This window comes from Hirundo rustica, chromosome Z (genome assembly GCF_015227805.2).
Source record: "Hirundo rustica isolate bHirRus1 chromosome Z, bHirRus1.pri.v3, whole genome shotgun sequence".
Classification (NCBI taxonomy): domain Eukaryota; kingdom Metazoa; phylum Chordata; class Aves; order Passeriformes; family Hirundinidae; genus Hirundo; species Hirundo rustica.
This window is the reverse complement of record NC_053488.1, coordinates 40,628,812-40,651,727: the sequence shown is the minus strand read 5'-3', so window position 1 is coordinate 40,651,727 and position 22,916 is coordinate 40,628,812. Positions and strand designations below refer to the sequence as shown.

The 22,916-nt window shown below is 38.8% G+C and overlaps 1 protein-coding gene across 1 annotated transcript; it reads left to right on the top strand.

Annotated features, from left to right (window-relative positions):
• The first annotated feature begins 615 nt into the window (after positions 1 to 615).
• Positions 616 to 22,487, top strand: SLC35D2 (solute carrier family 35 member D2). Its single transcript, XM_040090598.2, has 12 exons — positions 616 to 758; positions 3,459 to 3,492; positions 5,074 to 5,160; positions 7,971 to 8,038; positions 9,950 to 10,021; positions 11,981 to 12,049; positions 13,103 to 13,205; positions 15,207 to 15,299; positions 17,633 to 17,700; positions 18,422 to 18,500; positions 19,704 to 19,786; positions 20,403 to 22,487. Exons 1-12 carry the CDS (start codon positions 616 to 618, stop codon positions 20,503 to 20,505), a joined length of 1,002 nt encoding a protein of 333 aa, XP_039946532.1. The 3' UTR covers positions 20,506 to 22,487.
• The last annotated feature ends 429 nt before the right edge of the window (positions 22,488 to 22,916 follow it).

The following is a 22,916-nucleotide window of genomic DNA, read 5'->3' as shown; positions in this document are numbered from 1 at the left end:
TACCATCCTCTTCCCTGTTTCTGACAGCCTTGACCTGTTGGAGAGAAGGTTGAAGGTGTTTATTTTCCCTGTCCCTTGGAATTTGACAGAAGTTAAACCACCGGAGGTAAATTCCCTAGAGCGTTAGAGTTTGAGAAACTTGTGAGAGTCGGTCCCTCCCTGCGCAGCCCCGGCCGAGCTCTGGGGGTGCTGAGGGCTGGCTGCAGCCCTGTCCCTACCGTCTGTCCCCGAGGGGCTCGGCCCTCTCCCTACCGCGGGTGAGCCTCAGAGGCCCCGCTTTGCCACTGGCCCGGGTTAACAGCGCGGCAGGGTGGTTAACAGCACCGGCCGGACGCTGCTCGGGAGCCCCTGGCGGCGCTCCGCGCGGTGCCGGCCCGGTCGCCGAGGCCCGCAGGCCGCGCTGCGTGGGCGCCCCGGCCCTGGCGGCGGCAGCGCCCCCCGCAGGTGAAGCGAGCCGCGGTGCCGTTCCAGACACGCCCGCGGGGCCGCCGCGCCCGGGACCCGGCGCCGCCGCCGCTCGGGGACGGGCCGGGGAACAGGAGGAGGAGCGGCGGCCCCACGGCTGCCCTAACGCCGCCCGCGGTGCGGCCCTGCTCGCCGCCGCTCACCGTCGCCATGAGCGCCGGGCAGGCCGCGGGGGAGGAGGCGGACGCTGCCGCCGCGTCCCTGGCGCTTCCCAGGGTGCTTTCGGCGCTCTTCTACGGGACGTGCTCCTTCCTCACCGTGCTGGTCAACAAGGCGCTCCTTAGCGCCTACAGGTGAGCGCCGGGGCAGGGCGGGCGGCTCTCCACCTGCGGGCGCTGGTACAGCCGGTGCCGGGAGATCCCCGGCTGTCCCTGCCCGGCGGAGAAGCCTTCCCGCTCCAGTTCGCCTTCCCGTTGGCGTGACCCACGGGCGTCTGTGCAGCTCGGATCCCGGGCAGCCAGCTGGTGGGAGCCGGGCCGGTTTCTTCCGTTTCAGACCCCACTTGTGCCCAATATGTACCAGTTCTGCAGCACCGCCCGACGGCAGGCACGGTTCCGTCAACGCCCCTTTTCCTCGGGGTCTTTTCGCTATTCCCACGGGATCGCACTACCTCAGACACCCGTGAGGGAAACAGCACATCCCCTAACTGTTCCTGCCGAACAGTATCTTCCTTACAGCATCTCTCTTTTCTGAGGTAGCCAGAAACGAAAAGCGAACCTCATAAAATGATAATAACACTGAAAGATTCCATCCTTGACTTGATGGTGCTAATTCCTATACGGAATCATTGTGATAATTAGCATATTCTACCACTGTGTTAAGCAACAGCATTAACTGCAGTTAAATTAAACTGCAGTAAAAATTAAATGCATCTTACACTTTGCATTTTACTCTTAGTCTTGCAGCTGTGAGGAATAAAGAAACTTGAGTATTCATCTCCAAGTCATACTTTTCCCATCTAGATTTGTACTTGCTGGACTTTGATCATCTTTGTGGGTCCCTTCTGACTCAGGATATTCTATGATTCTATGATTGTCCTGTGACTGCCAATTTTTCCCCTCCATTAACATGCTGTACTTAAAATCTTTGCTCTATTTTTGCTGTGGTTTAGCTAATCTCCAGTCACAATAAGAGAAACCAAAATGACCAGAAAGTTCAAAAGCTGTCATTTTCCAACATTCAGTGCTATTTGAACATATAGCAGCTGTATTTAATGTCTCATAAATTGTACATGGTTCAAGTTGAGAATTTTTATAGTGGTTTTTATCCTACAGACTGCAGCTCCCTGCAAGTCCCTGGCAGACATCTAGCACACCTGTGTGAGATAATCGAGTACAGTATGTCCATCAGTAAGCCTAAGTTTTGTGTTAAGACCTTACAGCATTGCTGGAAATATATAGGTCTCTGCAAATTACAGATGTCTGGAGAAATCTGGGTAGTACAAATGGGCGAACTTTCCATCTTCATAAGGAGTAGCTGTAAATACTAAACAAAAGGTAGTTTAGGTGTCACATGATTACAAGTTGAAGTCCTGTTGTTTCTTATGTTTTTCCTGCCCCTGATACTTCTGTTTCCCCGAATGTCTTTTGCTGCCGGCTGCTCCTAACTCTGTAATGCTCTTATGGCCTTCCTGCTGTGATTCAGAGTGTTTGTTTCTTTTGTTGATGCTTTGTTCCCATCCCAGCTGTGTTAATTTGAGATGTATATTTCTCACCACACCAAGTAGGAGTACAGCAGTTTCTGCAAACGTCATGAAGTTCAACAAGGCCAAGTACGAGGTTCTGCACCTGGACTGAGGCAATCCCAGGCACAAATATAGTCTGCATGGAGAATGGGTAGAGACTAGCCCTGGGGAGAAAAACTTGGGGATATTTGTGGACACAAAGCTGAATATGAACCACCACTGTGTGCTTGCAGCTCAGAAACCCAGCCACCTAGGCTACATCAGAAAAACTGTGGCCAGCAGGTCAAGGGAAGGGATTCTGTGCCCCTGCTCTGGTGAGACCCCACCTGTAATAATGCATCCAGATTTTGGGCCCCACAATACAACGAAAACATGGACCTGTTGGAACTAGTCCAGAGGAGGCCACTAATCACAGTAGCAGTGATCACAGGATGGCAACACCTCTGCTGTGAAATAAGCTGATAGAGACAGGGTTTTTCAGCCTGGAGAAGAGTCCGGGAAGACCTTATTGTGGCTTTCCAGTACCTAAAGGGAAGAGCTTGAGAAGTGTCAGAAGGCTTTGTAGTCATAGGGGAAAGGGAAATGGCCTTAAGCTGAAAGAGGGCAGGCCTAGATTGATTATCAGGGAGAACTTTTTTACTGTGAGTGGTGAGGCACTGGGGTAAGTGGTCCAGGCAGGTTGTGGACACCCATCCATCCCTAGAGGTGCTTAAGACCAGTCTGGATGGGGTTTTGTGCAACCTGCAGTAGTGGAAGTTGTCCTTGCCCATGGCAGAGAGTTTGGAACTTGGATGATCTTTAAGGTCCCTTCCAACCTAAACTATTCTGTGATTCTATCCATGCTTTCAGTGAAAGCTAACAAAAGGGTTATAGTAGAAATGTAGCTGGTTTAGTATACAATAGATGTTTCTACAAGATTTACCTAAGAACCTGATTTTGACAAAAAGATATTGCTGGTATGTTTGGACTGTAGAGATAATCTTCATGTTAGGGCAAGTGCAAGAGGTTTAAGTTACTATCCCATCTCAGGATTCAAAATGCATATGTGAAGCTACTCAAGAAAAAACACATTAAGAGTTCTCTAAGTGTGTTACGTTCACTTATGAGTATTCCCCAAACAACTAGCAGTTCAGAATTGATCAGTTGTGCATGGGCTGTACTACAATAAGTGTAGTAGTGATACTGAGCTCTTCTTAAACACGGGCCAGTCATCCTCATGTTTAATTGTTGACCTTGGTATTTAACTTTTTATTTTTCCTAATTATTTCTATCCATTCCTCAGTACTGAATACCTGTTCATGCTTTTCAGCTTCCCATCACCAGTGTTTCTTGGAATTGGACAGGTACGTTCACAAGTAAAGCATATTAAAAGTATTCATTATTTTGTAAGTTAAACTCATGATAATAGGGGTAGATTTTAGGGGGCAAAATCACAGCTATGGTGAACCGCTTGTCTTCTGGATTAGACACACTATGAGGAACTGTCATTTACTTCATTGAAAACAGGCAACTTTGAGCTTGAGTCAAAATTATTGCCTGGAGAGAGTCATGTAAAAGTGCTATTTATTTCTCATTGTAAAGTTCAGTAATTAAGGAATCTGGCCTTCAAAACCTTCCAGCTTTATTCTAGCAAGTACATACATTCTGTGATGGTCCTTGAGCCTTTGTGGACTACATGGAGAGATATTGCCATTTGTAGCCAAACCATGTATTTCCTCATAATTTTCTCCCCATTTCCCAGGAGTTTTCCAGTAGGACCAGTGCAAAATTTTGATTCTTTCTTGCTCTATTTGCCCGTGGGTATGTTTCAGTATTGCAGCAGAAATGTTTTTTATCATTTTTGTTGTTAGGAGGCATCATAGTAAAACTAGAATTCAAATGCTTGTGGACTGGGTCCATAAGGAAGAATGTATCACTGCAGAGGGACCACTGATAAAGACTGAGCCTTGAAGCAAGTGTTGTTTAGGCAAATACATTTTATAGAGAATTTGCTTTCTGCCGAGGCTGCACAGCAGGAGGTAGCAAGGAAGAATTGAAAATAGGGTACCACAAATCTGACATCTCTGCTGTTAGGTGCTAGAGAGAGTAAAATGTCTTGTAAAGGCTTTGTGATGTGATAGGGAGAGAGAAAGTTTTACACATCTAGACTGCTCAAGAAACCACAGATCATGTTTCAGTGAAAGGCTAGAAAATGTGGCAATAATTCATGTCTTGATACAGCATTTTTCTTTGCGGAATCTAAGACTTAATGGCATTTCAATTTTTTTGTTGATTGATCCTTCCAAGATTTTCCTGAACACTATATAAAGTACATATGATATGGTTTAATGCTTTAGTCTGCAGAACATGACACCACCACATCCTCTAGGTAGCTGATTACTGTATTTATGTAAATTAGGAAAATCTGACCCTTTGTTTTGACTCCCTGGGGACAGCATTAACACTTATGATGTATGATTGCTCAGATATTCTTCATTCTGTCTGCGTCTTTACTATTTCTTCCTCATGTTGTCAACAGACTGATCAATGTCCAACCTCCATCTTGCGTTACCAAAAAAAAAAAGTTTTGGGAGTGGTTCTGCAGACTAAACAATTCTTTGAGTAAAAAATTCTTGGTTTATCTGGGATTGTGGCCTATTTTATTTTCTCTGCTCCTTCTCAGCATGCATTGTTTCACTGACTGCCACTAATTTTCTTCAGGATAGTAAAATATATGTGTGTATTTTAAATAAAGAGCTGGCAAAATTGATAAGAGCAAAATTATATCAATTTGTTAATTGAAATTTGTGCTGTTCTTTTAGAGAAATATATAAAACCTAGCATTTGTCAAATTTGTATAAAAGATTTTGTCCTTGAAGCAGCTTTTTCATTCATACATTACAATTTTGCTCTTACATGACTTCTCATCTTTTCTTTTTGTTTAGATGGCAGCCACTATACTTATCTTGTATGTGTCAAAACTAAATAAGGTTGTTCACTTCCCTGATTTTGACAAAAGTATCCCTGTGAAGGTAAGGATCACATATGCCCTGGTATTGATAGGAAAGGGTTACTTCTTATAGTAACATTCTTTCTTATGGATACAAGAAAGACATCTGCATTTGTTTTTCAAATGGGATTATTTGTATCATTGCATTTAAATACGGATTTGATAATTTTAATTTCTCTGCTATATTCTACTTTAGGCTATAGAGATAAACTGTTTGCAGAGAAATCTGATGCCATTTTGTTATGCAGCACATGGGAAGGGTGCTTTACCTTTTTACAGCTGGATGAACTCTTTCATATTCCTGAAAGGTTTTTCTGGCTATATCTCTCTGTGGGATCAATGGGAGATATATGTTTGTGAAAGACTTTTGAGCACAGCATGAAGAGAGAAAGGCTGCTTGGAAATATGAATGGAGCATGTGATAAAATAATAGAAAAATAATGTGATAGATGAGAAACCAGAACAACAGCTGACTCCCAGTATAGGATTTATGTTCCATAGCAGGGACTAAAATAATGCCCACAGAAAATGCCGTAGGTGGTGACTAGCTGTGTCATACAGACCTTAAATGTGTATGGTCTAAAGAGGCAGGAGAGGACAGCTGGGGGAGGACCCCCTCTTACCTCATTTTGGGAACTAGGATGTGAAATGACTACAGCAATGATCCTCAAATATTTCTGCATCTATGTAATGTTGCTGGAAAGTTTCTTTGATCCATTAGCCTGATGTGTTTTTGTCTTGTTACAGGGTATCGGCTGTGTTTGCTCCAAAACACAGGGAGTATTCCAAACCCTGCTGCAGGGCTCAGATAGTATAGCTTTCCAGGCCCACATCTTTACAGTAGAATCTTGTCTTACTATCAGTATGAGGTTTACAAAGAATGTCTCACAGAAAAGTTTATTCTTAATGCATGTTGAAATAATTGTCATTGCTACGTGTACAAGTCTTGGAGGAAAATCTGTGGTACTATTCATAAAGTGGACAATCTTTCTTTATTCCAAAATAAGAAAGAAGGTTTCCCAGTGGGTAGCTTTGAGTTCCACATATAAACAACTAATTGAGACCTTGAGAAGTTTTTTCCGTCCATCCCCCCAAGTCCTGCTGTGGTCCCTCTCTGCTGTTGTCTTCACTTTAACTTACGTACAAATGCATTAAAAAAATACAGCACTTATTTTCTTTATCCTAATAATATCTGTTGTTAGGAAGACTTTGCTGGATAGGCTGGGAGCAGTCAGCATTTTAGCTTCCAGGACTCACATATTGTTTGTAGTGCTGGATTTGACTGATCATAGTGAATCAGCTGGGTTGTTCATTGTTGATTTCTTTACTTTTTAAGTAACCCTTAGGCAAACTCATTATCCTTTTGTCAACTTTTGCATTGACACTAGGATAATCATTACTTTTCACTCCTCAACTGTTTTATGCCTTCAGTGCATTCAGCTAGAGTTTTAAAGTAGTGAAATGCTCATTTTAGTGACAAAACTTTGGAGTTGCTGACCCTTTTTAAGTAAATGTTTCACCGATCTCTGCTGCTGTGCTGGATGTTGAAATTTTGTCATTACAATGGAATGAATTTCAGAGGAAAGCTAATATAATGTCTGCTCTGTTTTCAGCCTATAAATTAAATGAACCAAAATGTTCTAAATAAAAGTCTGCAGATGAGATAATGCATTACAAAATCTTTGCAAACATATGTCAGTGTGCTGAGTATTTGTTACTCATACTCCTGCTTACTTTATCATCCTGTTTACTTTTACTATGACTTTCACTTAAAAGTTAACTTCAGATGACTATCAATTAACTTTTACTTTTTTTCTCTCTTGCTGTGAAAGAAACGCAGAATTTTTAACGTAGATAAAATACACCCCACTCCTCTGTATGCTTTTCCAGCAGAAAAAGTTTTATGAATGCATAGCATTTGACTTTAGTGTCCTTTAAAGTGTCCCTGTGTAAAAGCAAGAGCAACTATTACACATTAGGATAGATGATCTGTTATGCCTTTCTGCGATATCAGTCCCTCTTGACTAATAGTGAATGGGACCAAATGTACACACTGCTTTTGTCCTCATTGATTACTTTGGTTGGACTAAATTTTCTGCAAATTCCAACCTTACCTATTCTGTGATACTGTAATATTTTTTTTCTGTAACAGGAAAACTAATGGCTTTGAATTGCAACTGATTATTGTAAGGAGGCATGTCTTCTTGTATATTTTCTTAAGGCTCTGAAGTTCCATTATTGTTTCTCTATATAGTGTTATGGACTGCAAGTCAATCTCTTTGCTAGAAGCATATTTTAATTTACTCATAATTACTTTTCCTTCCCAAGGTCTCACATAGTGCAATTTTCTGGGTAGATCTAAAATGATACAACTTCCAGCTTTACTAATGATATATGTGGAGTACATAGAGAAGCACAGCATACTTATAGTTTATTAACTTTTTTATTCCACCTATTCACTTGCTTATTTAGCCACTGTTGTTAATATTACTTTTATATCTAAAATTAAGTGCTAAAATGGGTATTAATCTGAGGATTATAATAATTAGAATAAAAGTGATTAATGTGTATCTAAATGGATTCTAAGTCTCATTAGTGGCAGATTGCAACTCTTTTAAGGACATCAGTGAAGCTGTGGTCATGACCAGTCACATAATTTGGAGCTGCAGATGAGTTTTTAACATAGTTACTTTCTTTTTTTTTCCTGTTAAAAACCCCTCTTCCTTGATAAAAGAGCCTCTGATATGACAGGTATCAAATTCTATCAAGTAAAGTTTCTCAACAGTACTTCTAGATAAAATAATCGGAGTTGTGCTTTTAATTTTATCGCAGTTGTTTCCTCTGCCTCTGATTTATGTTGGAAACCACTTAAGTGGATTATCAAGTACCAGCAAACTCAGGTACAGTAACTAGAAGTTATAAGAGACTGTTTGGATTTTTACCCTTTCCTCTTGTGGGGTAAAAAAGAAACACTACAAAAGAGCATTGTCTAGAGTCTTTAATCCATGTGGTGTCTGCCTGTCTGTCTAAACCCCTGGTACTGTTATGAAATTTTTACCCAAACATTTGATCAGTTTACAAGTTGTCCACTTCCTTTAAAGGAGAGGTTAGCCAGGGCTGTACTGACATGAAATCACAACACACCCATGTGACCATGAAAGCGCTTACACCCTCACACCCAAGCATCCAGCTTTTCCTGGATGTCTTAACCAGAAAATTGTATGGTGTTTCTAAAGAAAGAAACATAAGGAAAGTATTCATACCATGATGTCATGGCAGATATCTAGGAATCACCAAGAGATGAAAAAACTGCTGTGTATTGGGGTGGTGGGGTTGGCCTAGCCCTGCTGAGTGCCAAAAGCAGGTTGTCCGGGAGCACTGCTGAAGGATGCCTTGACTCCCATGTGCCTGTAAATGTAGACCCATGAGAGCTGCTTCCATGCTAGTGCTAAAAAGGTGTAAGTAGTGTAGACGTGCTGTAATAGAATGAGAGACTATATTTTCTACGTAAGTCAAGCACAGAAGCATGATGGCTGCACCGCAATTGGAGGAAACAGCACTACCATTGAGGTGTTTTTTTAATGTCATTCCAGGCCCCGGAGGGTTTGGTACTAAGCTAAATCAAAACAAAATTTGCAGGTTTGTGTGCATTTCATAACTATGAGACAGATGCTAGGAAAGGAAATAAAGCTACAGAATCATAAAATTGTCGGGGTTGGAAAAGACCTTTAAGATCATCCAGTCCAACTGTGAAACCAACACTACCACTGAAACACTGGACCAGTAACCTTATCACCCAGTGCCAGACCCAAACACCCTCAGGAATGGTGACTCCACCACCTCCCTGGACAACACACTCTAATGCCTGATCCCCCTAACAGTGACGTTTTCTTTGTAATATCTAGTCTGAATCTCCCCTCTCTCAGCTGAAGGCCATTTGTTCTAGTGCTCTCACTGTAGAAGAGACTTGCCCTCACCTCATTACACCCTCCTTTCAGGGAGTTTTCGAGAGCGATGAGGTGCCTCAGTGTATTACTTTTAATTTGTTTACATTTCTTTTTATCTATAGAATTAATGTTCTCTAGCTATGAACACTAGATGCTTGATTCTGCAACTCTTTGTAAATGTGACAGCATGGCCATATGGACCACTTAATCCCCTGCTTAAGATAATTATTAACAACTGCATTAATAAACCCAGAAAGGTTTCCAACTGTATTACTTCATGAAGATCAAAAATATGTTGCTAAAAGTAACAGCTTGTTTGGTAGTTGCAGCTGGTGCCACCTTTCATGTTTCTTGTATTTCCTCTAACTTTTTGGTAGTGGATTTATTTTACTTTTTTCAAAGTACAGCTTGTATACTAAGCATGTTTTCTTTGTATTTTATTTCTGTTACACATTTTCAGACACAGGTTTATTCTCTCTCCTCTGAAGTTTACAATAGAAATAATTTTTATTTAACTCTGCCTATGAATTTTGCAGAAAGAATTATTTCATAAGAGTTATGCTAGCTAGAAAATACCTACTATATTCCATTTCAGTAATGCAGAGTGTTCTTCAGACTATAGCCAGTTGCACTGGTTTAGAAATTGGCAAGGCTTGCTATCTTTCAATTATTTGATTTTCTAATGTGCGTCTAATGTCAGACTGACATTTTCATATACAAACTAAATTATTTGCTATTTGCTTTGGTGTCTTATTGCTGGACTAATTGTTCCATCCCCTGGGTTAGTAAAATAAGAGTTAGAATATAAGAATGCTGTTAATCTGATACTATACTTGGATTTTTATTTTGTTTTTTTTTTGACAGTTTGCCGATGTTTACAGTGCTCAGGAAGTTTACCATTCCACTTACTTTACTGCTGGAAATCATCATACTTGGGTGATCCTTTTTGTTTGTTTTTTGGGGTTGTGGTTTTGTTTTTTTTCATTTAAGATACCTTTATTTTAGATCATATCAAATGGATTACTTGTGTCATCTCATCAGAATATTGAATGAATGATTTTTACGTACAAATACAGAAAAGCAAAGTGATTTATGTAGCTCTTCTGAAGGCATAGAGATACACATTTTAGTGGAGAGAGGGGAAAAAAAATCAACTTGTCTTCACTTTCATATCTCATTCTTCAGACTGTTACACAGGTTTCAGGCCAGCAGACGCAACTCAGACACTTTCAGTGGTTATGTTTGTGTCTTGTCTTGGAAGCTCCTAAACTGTGAACTGCATCAAACAGGCAGATCTTTACATCTCTGAAGAATGCTAATAGCATGACAGTCTAGTTATGTAGAGTAACTGTCTGGGTCAAGTCTGAAAACATTTAATGAAGCAAGATGGTATCTACCAGTTGTTAGTTCAGAGAATTCCTTACTTACAGACATCTATGTTATTTTTCATGAGAAATTAAGAAGGATATGCTAGCTGTTCAGTATCTCTAATTTCAGTAGTACTGTTGGAGGAACAGGCATGTAAATACATCATACTTTGTTTAGAACTTCACCGTTCTATCCACATGGCTGGCACTGGACTCACAGGATGAACTAACAAAGAGAAAACCAGCTTGCTGAAGCTGAACCCAGGCAACATGAGAATGATGGTCGGGGGAAAGCTAAAAAAGCAAAAAGGGCCCAAGTAAGCAGTCATTTCCTTTTGGCTGAAGCAGCAGTTAATTGATCAATGTGATTCATATTTGGAGGTACTCTGGAATTCTTTTATAGTTTTAACTTCTCCCAAGGAAAGCAAAACTTGCTGTGTTCTGTGGATGTGAAGAGTCCCACAAGCAAGTGGAAAAAAAAGTGAGTCATTGAGATTATCATAAGTGCTTAGCTGGAGAACAGCAGTGTGCTCTATGAGTGCAAATAACTTCCTAACCAAAGGAAAGCTTGGGAGGAGAATGCTGTATTGGTGCAGACTGACAGTGTATTTCCTCAGGGCTGAAAATGGAAGGACTCTTGAGAGTCTGGGCAGGCTTATGTCAGGATTTTTGAAACAATCAAAGTTTGGGTTGTCACTCTTGAGAGTCATTATGATCAAAGCCTAATTTATCTAGAATCTGCTCAGCGCTTTATTGTTGGGACAGTGATCCACAGATGTGCTCCTTTACACATAGGATTTCTCCAAGAGCATTTATCAAGGGCATTGTACATTTTGTTTTGGTGGATCTTCTCTCTCAGTCTGCCTTGACAGAATAAGGACTAGGGGAATATCTGTAAGGAATATTGTAGTATGGTGTGAAAAATGAATACTTAAGATGTTTCCAAATAAAGCAGTACAGATATAAAAACCTTTTTGTAGGTTTAGAGTATACTTTTTACTACTGTGTGGCAGCACTGACATGGTAGTGAAGAATGTATTAAGCTCCATGTTTTCCCTTTCAAGTACAAAGTTTTCATCTGAGTTCAAAATAAGTATGTGTTTAAAAATAATCTGGGTGGTGTGCTATATAGCATCTTCCTCAACAAAGGTCATATGAAAAACTGCATGAGAGATGTACAGTGGTTTTCCTTTATTGGACTGCTGGAAAACGCTGAAATATGTCTACTATGAATATCAATATACATTAAATTTGGTTGGTTCAGTGCTGTTACTTTGAACCTTTAATCTTTACTATTATAATTGTCTAGTAAGAGAGTGCTTACGGTGCTTTTTCAATCTCCCTTCTCAGGGCCAAGGTCTGACAGCAGGCACATGGGCAGTCATATTGTTTCTGTAATGTTGTCAAGACTTTGTCCTCCTCTAAATGTTCTGTGATTGTTAACTACTTTGAAACTTTTCAGGCAGACAGCCATTTAATCTCTGCCTCAAGTAATGAAAATGTGAACTGTTTCAATTTTTGCCTACAGGAAACGGTACCCACTGAATATTATAGTCAGCGTATTTGCCATCATTCTTGGGGCTTTCATAGCTGCTGGGTAAGGTTTTAATTTCTCATATGAAGCCATATTATGAGGGGAGGGACACCAGGAGGACTTTTTCCTTGTTTAGTCCCAAGTAAGCCAAAGCTGAGATGAGTTGCTCTGGATAAAATTGATTTGGAAAATCTCTCTAGAAACATCACCAGGAGATGCATTATACAAAGGAAAAATCCTAATTCCTGCTGCCAGTCTTTGGGTGTGTCTTTTTCCACATCTAGGTTTTCCATGTTTGCAGGATCCTAAGTGAAGCAAATTAAAATTGTGTGGGGAATGTTGTTTTTATTTCATGTTATGAGCGTACTTTAATAATCTTGGAAAAATATATTCTTGTTCTGGGTAGAAAAACTGACATTTTGACTGTCAAATATGGAGTTAGGCATTGTATAATTTTTTAATCATAAAAAGCACACATTTTTAAAATAAGTTCCTTTGTAAGGTAATGTTCACAAAGTACCCAAATGCTGTTGTGCTCTGTTTTCTGTTTGAACATTCCTTTACCTAACTGAAAAGGTAACATTTTGTTTGTTTGTTTCCTGGCTTTGCTATGAACAAGGGTAAATAATTTCATGTGATGTTACCCAGATAGAGTGATGTCCTTTCAGATGAATTACCCTCTATTGAGATAACTAGTCAAAACAAAGGATGACAATTTGTCTGCTCTCACAGTATGACTGCTCTGTAAAAAACAGTCAGATTTTATTCCCTAGCCACTTTTTGTAGTTAAAGAAATAGGTAAGTATATTCAGTTCTAATTGGATTAGTTGTCAGGGTTGAGGAGGGTGGAATTTTTCTCTAAACAAAAACTGAACATTTCCTGCCACTTTTACACTGAGTATTAGGACCTCTCTGATGTCTCATTTGTGATGGTCCTGTGACTGGAGAAACGTAATGTACTTTGACTTATAAAGAAGGCTTGAAGAAAAACCTGTGACTGGCAAGTTCATGGGATTTGCATATCTTCATTCACAATATTCATCTTGGTAAGCAAGGTAATGCTATGCATTGCATATTTTTTGCTTATTTACAATATCTTATTTCTTTCTTTCCCAGGTCTGATCTGTCTTTCAATCTGGAGGGCTACATCTTTGTGTTGTTAAACGATATATTCACAGCAGCAAATGGAGTTTATACAAAGCAGAAAATTGATCCAAAGGTAACTGTGGGGTAATTAGATTGAATTTAGCATTATGACAATATGATAATGGTGGGCTGCTGTCCTGGTTTAGGGCAAATTTCGGGAGGAAGCCTCTGAAGGGGTCCCTCTAGAAAGCAAATTCTAGCGGCCCTTCCCCCTGCGTGTTCAGGAGATAAACTTCCTTTGAGAACAGTGGAAAAAACTCTTTATTTAACAAGTAAAGTATTCACAAGCATAAAAAATGAATAATATTAAACAATAAAAACTCTCACTTCTGAAGAGAGAGCAAATTCAGAAAGTTGTTTCATGGGATGTAGCTCGGCTCGCTCAGTCTTTTATCAGTCCCTCTTGCACTGGAAAATGCTGCATCCTGGGCCCTGGTAGGCCACAGGTCCTGGTGTTTTTCTGGTTTTTCAGTCCAGAGCAGGCTGTTCAGTTCTGAGAAAATGAAGAGCCACAGTCTGGGGAGCTTCCCTGCCTCAGCTAACTAAAAACTAACTAAAAGCAAAGGAGAGCTCTCTCCAGCTGTCTGTGCTGCAGGTAACGTACACCAAGAGAGACAGCTGAAGCTCTTATCTTTATGTTTTTGAATACAGCTACCTCAGAAATTCCACCACTTCTCCTTTTCCCCTCGTTCGCTCTCAGATCTTAGTTTTAAAGGGTAAGATACAAAACTTATTTCTGGGCTATACAGACCAATGGAGATGCAATTCAGCATCATAAAGTCACCCCAGGACATTAGTCACCCTAGGACTTCTACTTATTATGTGACTTTTATGTACTTACCATTATAAACTCATAAACAGCTTCATTTACTTTCACGTTTCAGTTGATATATGCATTCTTAATACAGAACAGCCAGGAAAAAAATGGTTATTTTTATCTCTGGCCAGGCTTTGGTAAGCAAACAGTGTATTTTCTTTTCTCCCAAGTCTTTTAGACAGAGTCTATAGTTACTAAAAAAAAAAAAAAAAATTCAAACTATAAGCAAACTGTTTACCTCTAAATTTGGTATATATTTATATAGTGTCTGCGACTTTTTGACTAGAAACACACATTATGTGAGGTTTATGTAAAATAAACAGAGAACTGTCCAGCCTGAGTCATAACCACTGTTAACTGTAGACTTTTTTGGTTATCTAAAAGCAAGTATGCAGCAAAGGCAGGTGAGATGAGCAATTGGTTGATATGTTGATACATGCTACTTACATAAATGTTGGGCAGGCTGCTCTTCAAATGCAGTGCCATGAAACATACCAAGCCATAGCAAGGAGCCATTTTGGATAGAGATTTGGTTCCTGTATTCTGTGGTTCATTCTGTGTAGCAGAAATACCTCTCTTTTAATAAAATCTTGGACATCTTAGTCAATTCCAGACTGCATTTTTATTTATGAGCAACACTTAACAGCCTCACAATTTTCTGCAAAATACAGGAGAAGAGATATGCTGGAGAGGTTTTTTTAAGCAACATGGCTGAAGGGAGGTTATTTGCAGGAAGGGAAGGCTATTTTTTTCATTCTCCTAATCTTCTGCCTTTGTATTAAGCAAATTAACTCACAGGGTATGTGGCAACCCTCAAGTTGCATAAAGTTACATCAATTACCAGTGATTACTATGAGCTCTATCTATGAGTCAATCTTCATTCATTTTCCTGTTATATGTTTTCATGGTTGATTTGCTGTAGGACTGGGTAATTCCTTGGCCAGGCAGAGATTTATGTGAAATTAACACAAAGCAGTTTTGGGCCAGTGCTTTTAAAAATTCCTGGTGTTATACAGAAAGTGTCCAAGATAGAGCAGTAATACTCTACTGAGTGCACAGACAAAGTGGCTGAAGTGGAAATTCAGTTAGTACAAAGCACTGAATCCAAGGATTGCAAGTTTGTATTTTAAATTGAGATGTATTCTATTCTGTTTCCTCACTGACAAAAATGTCAGAAGAATTACCAGAGTAATATGTAGTATTTTGCTCTCATTAAAATGGCTTTTGATGCCAAACACCATGTTTCATATTTCACAGGAGCTGGGAAAATATGGTGTCCTGTTTTATAATGCTTGTTTCATGGTGATTCCAACAGTTATCATTAGCTTTTCTACTGGAGACTTTCAGCAGGTGAGTAGCAATAGTGCACATCTCAGACTGATAATGTTATTTTGTTCAGATTTCATTTGGGGAGCGGGAGGGGCTTTCTGTTTGTTTCTGAAGAGATTATCCTACCGCTATGTTAGTGATTAGTGTTTGAAAAGTGTGGGTTGGACTTTCTTTACAGGTAAGAACTTGTGATTGTTCACTTAAGGAGAAGCTGAATTTGTGTGATAGTCCTTATTTGAGTCTTTGTCTATGAACTAACATGCATGTGGGGACTCCCAGCTAGAACAAATGTTTGAGAATTCAGCTGCACTGTGTGATTTGCCACATGCTCTAAAATGAGATTGCAACTATACTGACAATTTGAGGTGCTTCTCTCATTCTGATGTCCAGGACAGAGTCTGTTTAGACTCAGTTTAGTTTGGTGACCTACATTTTGCATTCTCATAGAATGAGAGCAAGACCCCAGGTAATCCTAATACAGTGTCCATAGGCAGTCTGTCCTGATACCTAAAGTACCAGACCAGAAGGTTTTTCTGGCTCCCTCACAGACTTGTTGAGTTGCTTTGTAATAGTAAAATGAGTCTAGTCATTCATATTCCTTTCTAGAAATGTTTTACATTCTTGTTTTAAATTATTTGGAGGGTGTAATAAATAATTGCAATGTTCTTTTTTGTATGTTGTTGTGCCCTGAACTCACATGATTTTGTCATTGTGTTCTTAGAATTCTGCTTTAAGTAGAAAAAATATGATTCCCTGAAAATGCTAGAATTAGGTCTGCTGTGAATGTGAAATTTCTTTATTTCATCAGTCCAGCATGACCTTGTGCCAGTTTAGGAAATTGCAGCTGCTGCCTATCTTGGAAAAGGGGACCAAGTTTGTATAGCTGTAAGATTTCAACTGCTTTACCAGCACACAGTGTTGGAAACATTTTGGGAGACCTGGTCAGGGAAGTTTACCTTTTTGCTAGGTTTTCTTCAGGGGAAAATAAGGAGTGTGCTGTGCCCATTATCTGCTTTGCTGTAAATAACTTAATGCTCAGTTACCTGCAGAGAATAAATATATGTTAGAGAAATACATTGTGCTTGCTGTGCATCACATTGGTTTGGTCACTTAATAATAGAAGTCCTGTTAAATGATGCAGATAGTTACACAGTTACAGTGTCAGTGTTACACACAGAAATCAAATCACAGAGAAAACAGAGAAAATGGAAAAATACTCATGACAAGTCAGCAAATTATCGTAGATAACCCTCGTACTTGGCAGATTTTCAGACCAGTTTCTACCCTGGCAGAGCTTCTTGCCTTGACCCATCACAGCATATGTCTTTTCCTGTGAAGTCAAAACAGCAATACCATGTCTATGTGATAGGGACATGCTTCTACTCTCCTAGCTAGTTCTGTAATCTTGTAGAGATTGAAGTTTGTGAGTGAATGTCTGAGTTACTCATTTCTCCTTCACCAGCTGGCTCACTGTGAGGGCAGGAAAGCATGATGCAATGTAAGAGGAAGGAAGCCCCAGAATGGCTCTGTGTTATACTCTGCAGCTTGTTGTTGCACACCAGCACAATTCTAGTAGGGCAGAGCTGCTGAAGATCCTTCTTACCTATTACCTCATATGGCAGAGGATCAGCTGAATGCAGCTCAGCATGGACTAACAGGTTTTATTCTGTTTCCCAAGGATTGAGCCTTAGCTGAATTTGGTGCTTATGCAGCAAGTGTAAACAAACCAGATTAAAATGAAGTCTATCCAGGAGTTACTAGTGATGGAAAAGAATCTGTGACATATTTTTTACTGACTGTGTGGCACTGTGTGTTTGTTGCACTTCACTAGGAAGGACACTTCAAAGCGATTGAACCTTTTCATTGATCTTCATTGTTGAGAGACCTTAGTAATGCTCAAAAATGCAGGCTTGGGTCTTGAAAGCTGCTCATGAATGAATCTGTGGTGTGGAAGAGATTTAGAGGAAATTATTTATTATTTGCTGTTTCTGTGTATCTCACATCAACACTATTTGTTAAGTTTTATTATTCACAGTGTTATCTCTCAGTAAATACCAAAACACAGTTTTTTGTACTGCATTTATGTTCATTGCTTACAGTGAGCACTTGTGTATCTGCACTGCTCTACATATTACAAGTATGTGTCTGGGTATCATGGGTGCTGCCATCCTGTAGTTTCTCAAGTTAGATGCATTAAACTGTTTCCAGAAGTAATATAAATGGTTCATAATTTTGGTATTAATTAAACATATTTTGTGAATTTACATGCTTTCATATTAAGTACATTTTATATGTGTGTACAGTTGATTATATAGCACATAATTCTCTCTCTCTCTCTCTTTTTTTTTTAATAGGCAACACATTTCCAGCACTGGACAAATTTTTTATTTGTCTTTCAATTTATTCTTTCCTGCTTCCTGGGGTAAGGACATGGGGAATCAAGCAGGTTGTTTTCATGACAGTGTTTCAAATTGCGCATCTCAAATGTAAGACTCACTAATAAGTTATGTTAAATTTCAAAGAAAATGGCTTTTCCCCAAGGGTTGTCTTGATTTTTAATTATTTCAAATGGTGTAAATAACTATTCAGTACTATCTGGATTTTTAACCTCACAGTACAGTGCTGAACAACATGACATTTAGCTTTGTATTTTCTGTGCTGTCTCTTCCAATCATCTAACTTTTTTGCAGTTAATAGCATGTAAGTCCTTAGGTATAGGAGCTGTTTCAGTGCATTTGTTCTTTAAAGCAGCTGGGAAGGTGTGGGAGACTTAAAAGTAATGAAACAATGCTTTGGTCCTGTTGAAACTGCAGAGTCAAAGGAAGAATGAGTTGCATCCTGTTCTTCTCTTCCATATCATAATCAAGGGGTCAAACTAACTTCAAATACTGACATATAAACAACACAGAGAAAATGGATTACTCTGCTAGAGCTAAAGTAGCATATTTTAATATATTTTTTGAGTATTCTGTATGTGCACATCATTAACTTAAAATAGAGATTGGCAGAAATTCTTTTATAAGGGTTTGAAACAGGTGGGATTATAGATCCCAGAAAAATACTGATCCAGAAAATGTTGAACATCTTGAAGTAGTGCTTCAAGCTCCCTGGGAGAAATTTATAAATTTTTCTCCTCTCTTTAGGTTTCTCTTGATGTATTCTACGGTCCTGTGCAGTCATTACAATTCTGCGCTCACAACAACAATTGTTGGTGCCATCAAGGTGAGTTGTGGACCAGAAGAGGAAAATATAAATGCTCTAATAAATCGGAAACAGCACTGGCTCAGCAGTGATCTTGATTCTACTTTAAGATGGAAACCCAAAATGAGGGCTGATATTGAGACACTGCTTGTACCAAACAAGGTCACACCAAAAAAAGACCCTGTTCTCTTGCATTGAAAAAGTCAGGTATGTTCCAGAAAGCATTGTTAGTATTGATCTATTTTTACTTCTCCTATGAGAGAAACCGGAACAATTTTAATTAAAAGATGTACATTTAGCCACTGAAAATGCTTCCTTCAATGACTAAGGAAAATAATATATTCACCATAACAAAATCCACAAGAGGAGGGTGATGCTTCTCTTTCTACATATTTTTTCTGTTTTGAAAGCTGCAAGATTAATCTAGTAGTTTTCATTCTGTGGCCCTGAAAACGTTCTTTTAAATTTTGTATCTCTGCATCAAGCCATGAAGTCAGGGCAAGACTATTTATATTTTCTAAGCTGTAATAGTCTTTGACACACTTTGAGCAGCTTTAAAATTGAGAAGCAGGTTATCACACAGCAGTCTCTGTTAGAGACTTTTAGAGACAGATGTCATTGTCCTGACTAGCTGCTAAAACAATTGAAAGCAGCAAAGTGTTGGTAAAATGATCACACACTTCTACATCTTTTTAGGGGACTATTTTTCCAAAACTTGATGGAGGTGGGTGAGAGGCAGAATCTTTAACTTTAAACTGTGCCTGTCTTGAACCTGTACCTAGTGATTTCAGTGCACATTTAGTTGGAAAAGTAAGCAGGTAACACTTTTAATGAAGTTAAAATTTTACTGTAACTTTAAGATCTACTTTTTATGCTGGAGAACCCAGAACCCTCTTCTAAGAAATGGGATTTAAATTCCAAAAATTATAAAGAAATACATTTCAAAAGATATCCCTAGCTCCATTTTGTCTAATATCAATAGCTTTTTCTTTCCCTAGAAAATCACAGTGCATTGTATACATTTAGAAAACATACTGATTTTATTATTCTTTTCATTGCTACGTTATCCATAAGGTTGACATCCCATGAAATTTGAAGGCTGATTTTAGAGTCAGCAACACTATAGATATTTCCTTAGAAAAGTGTATTTATTAGTTGATATTGCTTATGTTCATGGAGACAAAATCTGACTTAAATAAATGCATGTCTTTTATTTCCTTGCAGAATATATCTATTGCTTACATTGGAATGTTGATTGGTGGAGATTACATATTTTCCATGTTAAACTTCGTAGGGCTAAATATTTGGTAAGTGAAACTTGAATGGCCTTTATTTATTAAAGCTGAAAATTTCTCAATGAGCTCTAGTTTTATGTTTCATTTGATTGGACTCATTTAGGTGACGCAGTTTTGAAATTACTGGCCTGAAGAAGCACTGCCTCAGGATGTAAAGTTCATTACAGTTATGTCTTTTCGTGCCTGTTTTCAGATATGAAATATTACTGTAAGGCCTAATTGTGGAATTATGCCTCTAGTTTTACTGTGTGGAATTGAATTGGTTCTTTTTCTTTTGTTATGAGCAGCTGTTCTGAGCTTCAAGGCTTGCAAGTGAAAACCAGGTGTGGTGTGGGAAGTGAGAACACTGGCTGAATGAGTTGTGACCATTGAATATAAGTTCTAATTTGTGAGTTGTTACTTGCTGTGCTGAGAGATGATATTTGTGTGTTTGAATCTATGTGAGCAACTCGTAATTGATCTTTGTCTGCTTGGGATTGCTTTCTCAGATGGATTACATAGTTCTGAGACACTCCTAGTTTATGATAGCAGGTGTTCTTTAGCCTTTCAGAAGGAAAGGTAGGTACCTATGAAATGACATCTGTAACATCAGTATCTTTGACACCACTGTTAATTCTCTTTTCTTTAGTATGGCAGGAGGACTGAGATACTCATTTTTAACATTAAGAGGAAGCATCAAGCCTGCACAACCTGGGGATGAAGAGAATGCACTTCCAGTGTCAAAGAGTTAGACAAAATGCCTGCCTTGAAAGAGACTGACGATTCAAGTTTGTTTGGCACTGCCAAGAAAGAGACTGCCTTGAAAGAGACTGAAGATTCAAGTTTGTTTAGCATTGCCAAGACCTTAAATAATGCTGGAACATATTTGGAACAATAAAAAAAATCTACCTCAGTTGTCACAGACATGCACAGAATTCACAGGCTCAGAAATATTCTTGCACACATTTTTTACATGTAAACTAGTTTGATTTTAGCTTTTTTTTTTTAACTCTGCAAGCCATTTATAGGAAGGAATGCTATGAGCAAATCTCAAGTTGTAAATGTCTGCATTTACCTCTACTTGGGTGCTATTTCAGTGAGATCTTTTCAGTCCTGTTTTGGTGACTGCCTGAAGTTTCTTGAGGCAAAACTCCCTGTAAAGATCATGAGGCTTGACTCACCATTGCCTTATGCCATATGCATTCCTTGACATCAGTGAGGAGATGAAAGATCCTAGAGGTTCAGATTTATTTCATGCATGTATTTGCTCTTAGGTAAGTGATATAGAACATATGGGGCAATGAGGATATTTGTCCCTAGATTGTTCCCTGTGTAAGTGTCAATCAGAAAATTCAGTCTATGTCTGTGTCTGCATTCTGTCTGTGTTTTTCTCATCCTGAATCACACTATGGTGTTCTGCAGCAATTGTCACTGTTATGAATGAACCCTCATAACTTTGCAGCAAATCAAGGAGAGTAGGGAAATTACAGGGGATTTTTTAATATTTAAAGATTTTTGTGTGTGTGTGTCTGTGTGTCTGTGAGCCAGTGCCAACAAGTCTGGTTTTGTTAAGGTACATTTTTCTTTTTATATCACAGAGCCCTCCTCTCACATTTTGTCTGTAACCACCTCGCTGCAGAGAAGTGGTGCTACTATCTACAAACATAGTAGGGAAGGGAAACATAGATATGTGGAAGACTGACTTGTGTTTAAATAAGGAGAAATGGCTAGTGTCCTGTTGTGTCTTATATATACAGTAAAAGCTTGTCTGGTTTATACTTTCAGTTTCTAACCAAGGAATCATAATGAGTCTGGGAATTACTGCAGTAGGCTCAGCTGGTACAGTGTTTAAGAGACTGATTGTCTGAGTTCTCATCTGAGACAATAACACTCATATCTATATTTCAATAACGCCTGCATCTATATTTCCTTATTTGAAAATACTTGATAACGCTTACCTGAGGATAAAGCGTTAACCTTTGAAAATGTGAGAGGAGCATTGAAGTGTTGGAAGACAGCAGAAAAATTAATCTTGTTGAAGCTCTTAATTCCCTGTGAGCATGGGGCAACGTTTTTGAAAATAGTCAAATCCAAAGAAGATTTTGAAAGACTTTGACGTGGAACCAGAGTGGTCTAATGACTTCTTTGTTCCCCACTTGAATTAAAATACTGCAAAGAAAATCTGAAAAGCATTATTCTGTGTGTAGCACATCACTAACCAGTCTGAATTAGATCTAAGAAACGTATGGGTAACTCACACCAGAAGCTTCATGGAATGACTGCCTGCATGGATTTGAATGGCAGGAGAAGCAGTGACTGCAGATTGTAGAAATGGCATTTAAAGGCACAGTCAAAGTGACAAGAAAAATCTGAGCTATTCATTTTCTCACAGCTGGCAATGAATGTGACTTTCATTTTCTATCTGCTGGAGACCTTTGGAGGGAAAGTGTTGCTGCAAGTATTTTTCAGAGATCTTTTGTTTTTAAAGATTTCCTTTATGCTTAAAAATCCTCAATATTTTTATGTGTATTCTTTTATAAGGCTCCTCTTTCTTTAGATAATTTCTACCTCCAGAATTTCAATTCCTGAACCTTAACTCTCTGCCATGAGACAAGGTTGGAAGATTTTCATTAGTTATGAATTTAGTATGAGTGCTATTTGATTGCAATACTGATGAACACACAAAGGTGCCTGCTAAATAAGATATACTTCCCACAAAAGAACACCTAACATACGCATATAATTCATCAATATTTTGCTGTACCTTTTATAAATAAAAATATACAGATTACAGATTGAACAGGTATTTTGTTTGGATTGTATTTTTTTGTGGATGGATGCATGTCATTTTCCCAAGCACATGAACAACACAAATATTTGCTTTTTATATGATTAACTGCTATAGTGTACTTAAAGTAGTTTCTTTAGCTCATTCTGTACCATACTGGAAGTGATTTTATTTAATTTCTTGTTTATAGAATGTTTTTGAAGTGCTTCAGTCTTATATTTCTCACCTGAAATACAGATCTGATAATCATAGTCTCTAGGACAGTGTTAGTCAGAATAATTTTAAAAATAAATCTAGGAATAACAAGAAATAGGTACTATCTAGAAGTGCTTGTATACTTTCACAAAGAAACTTGGTTTCAGTCACTTACTGTTT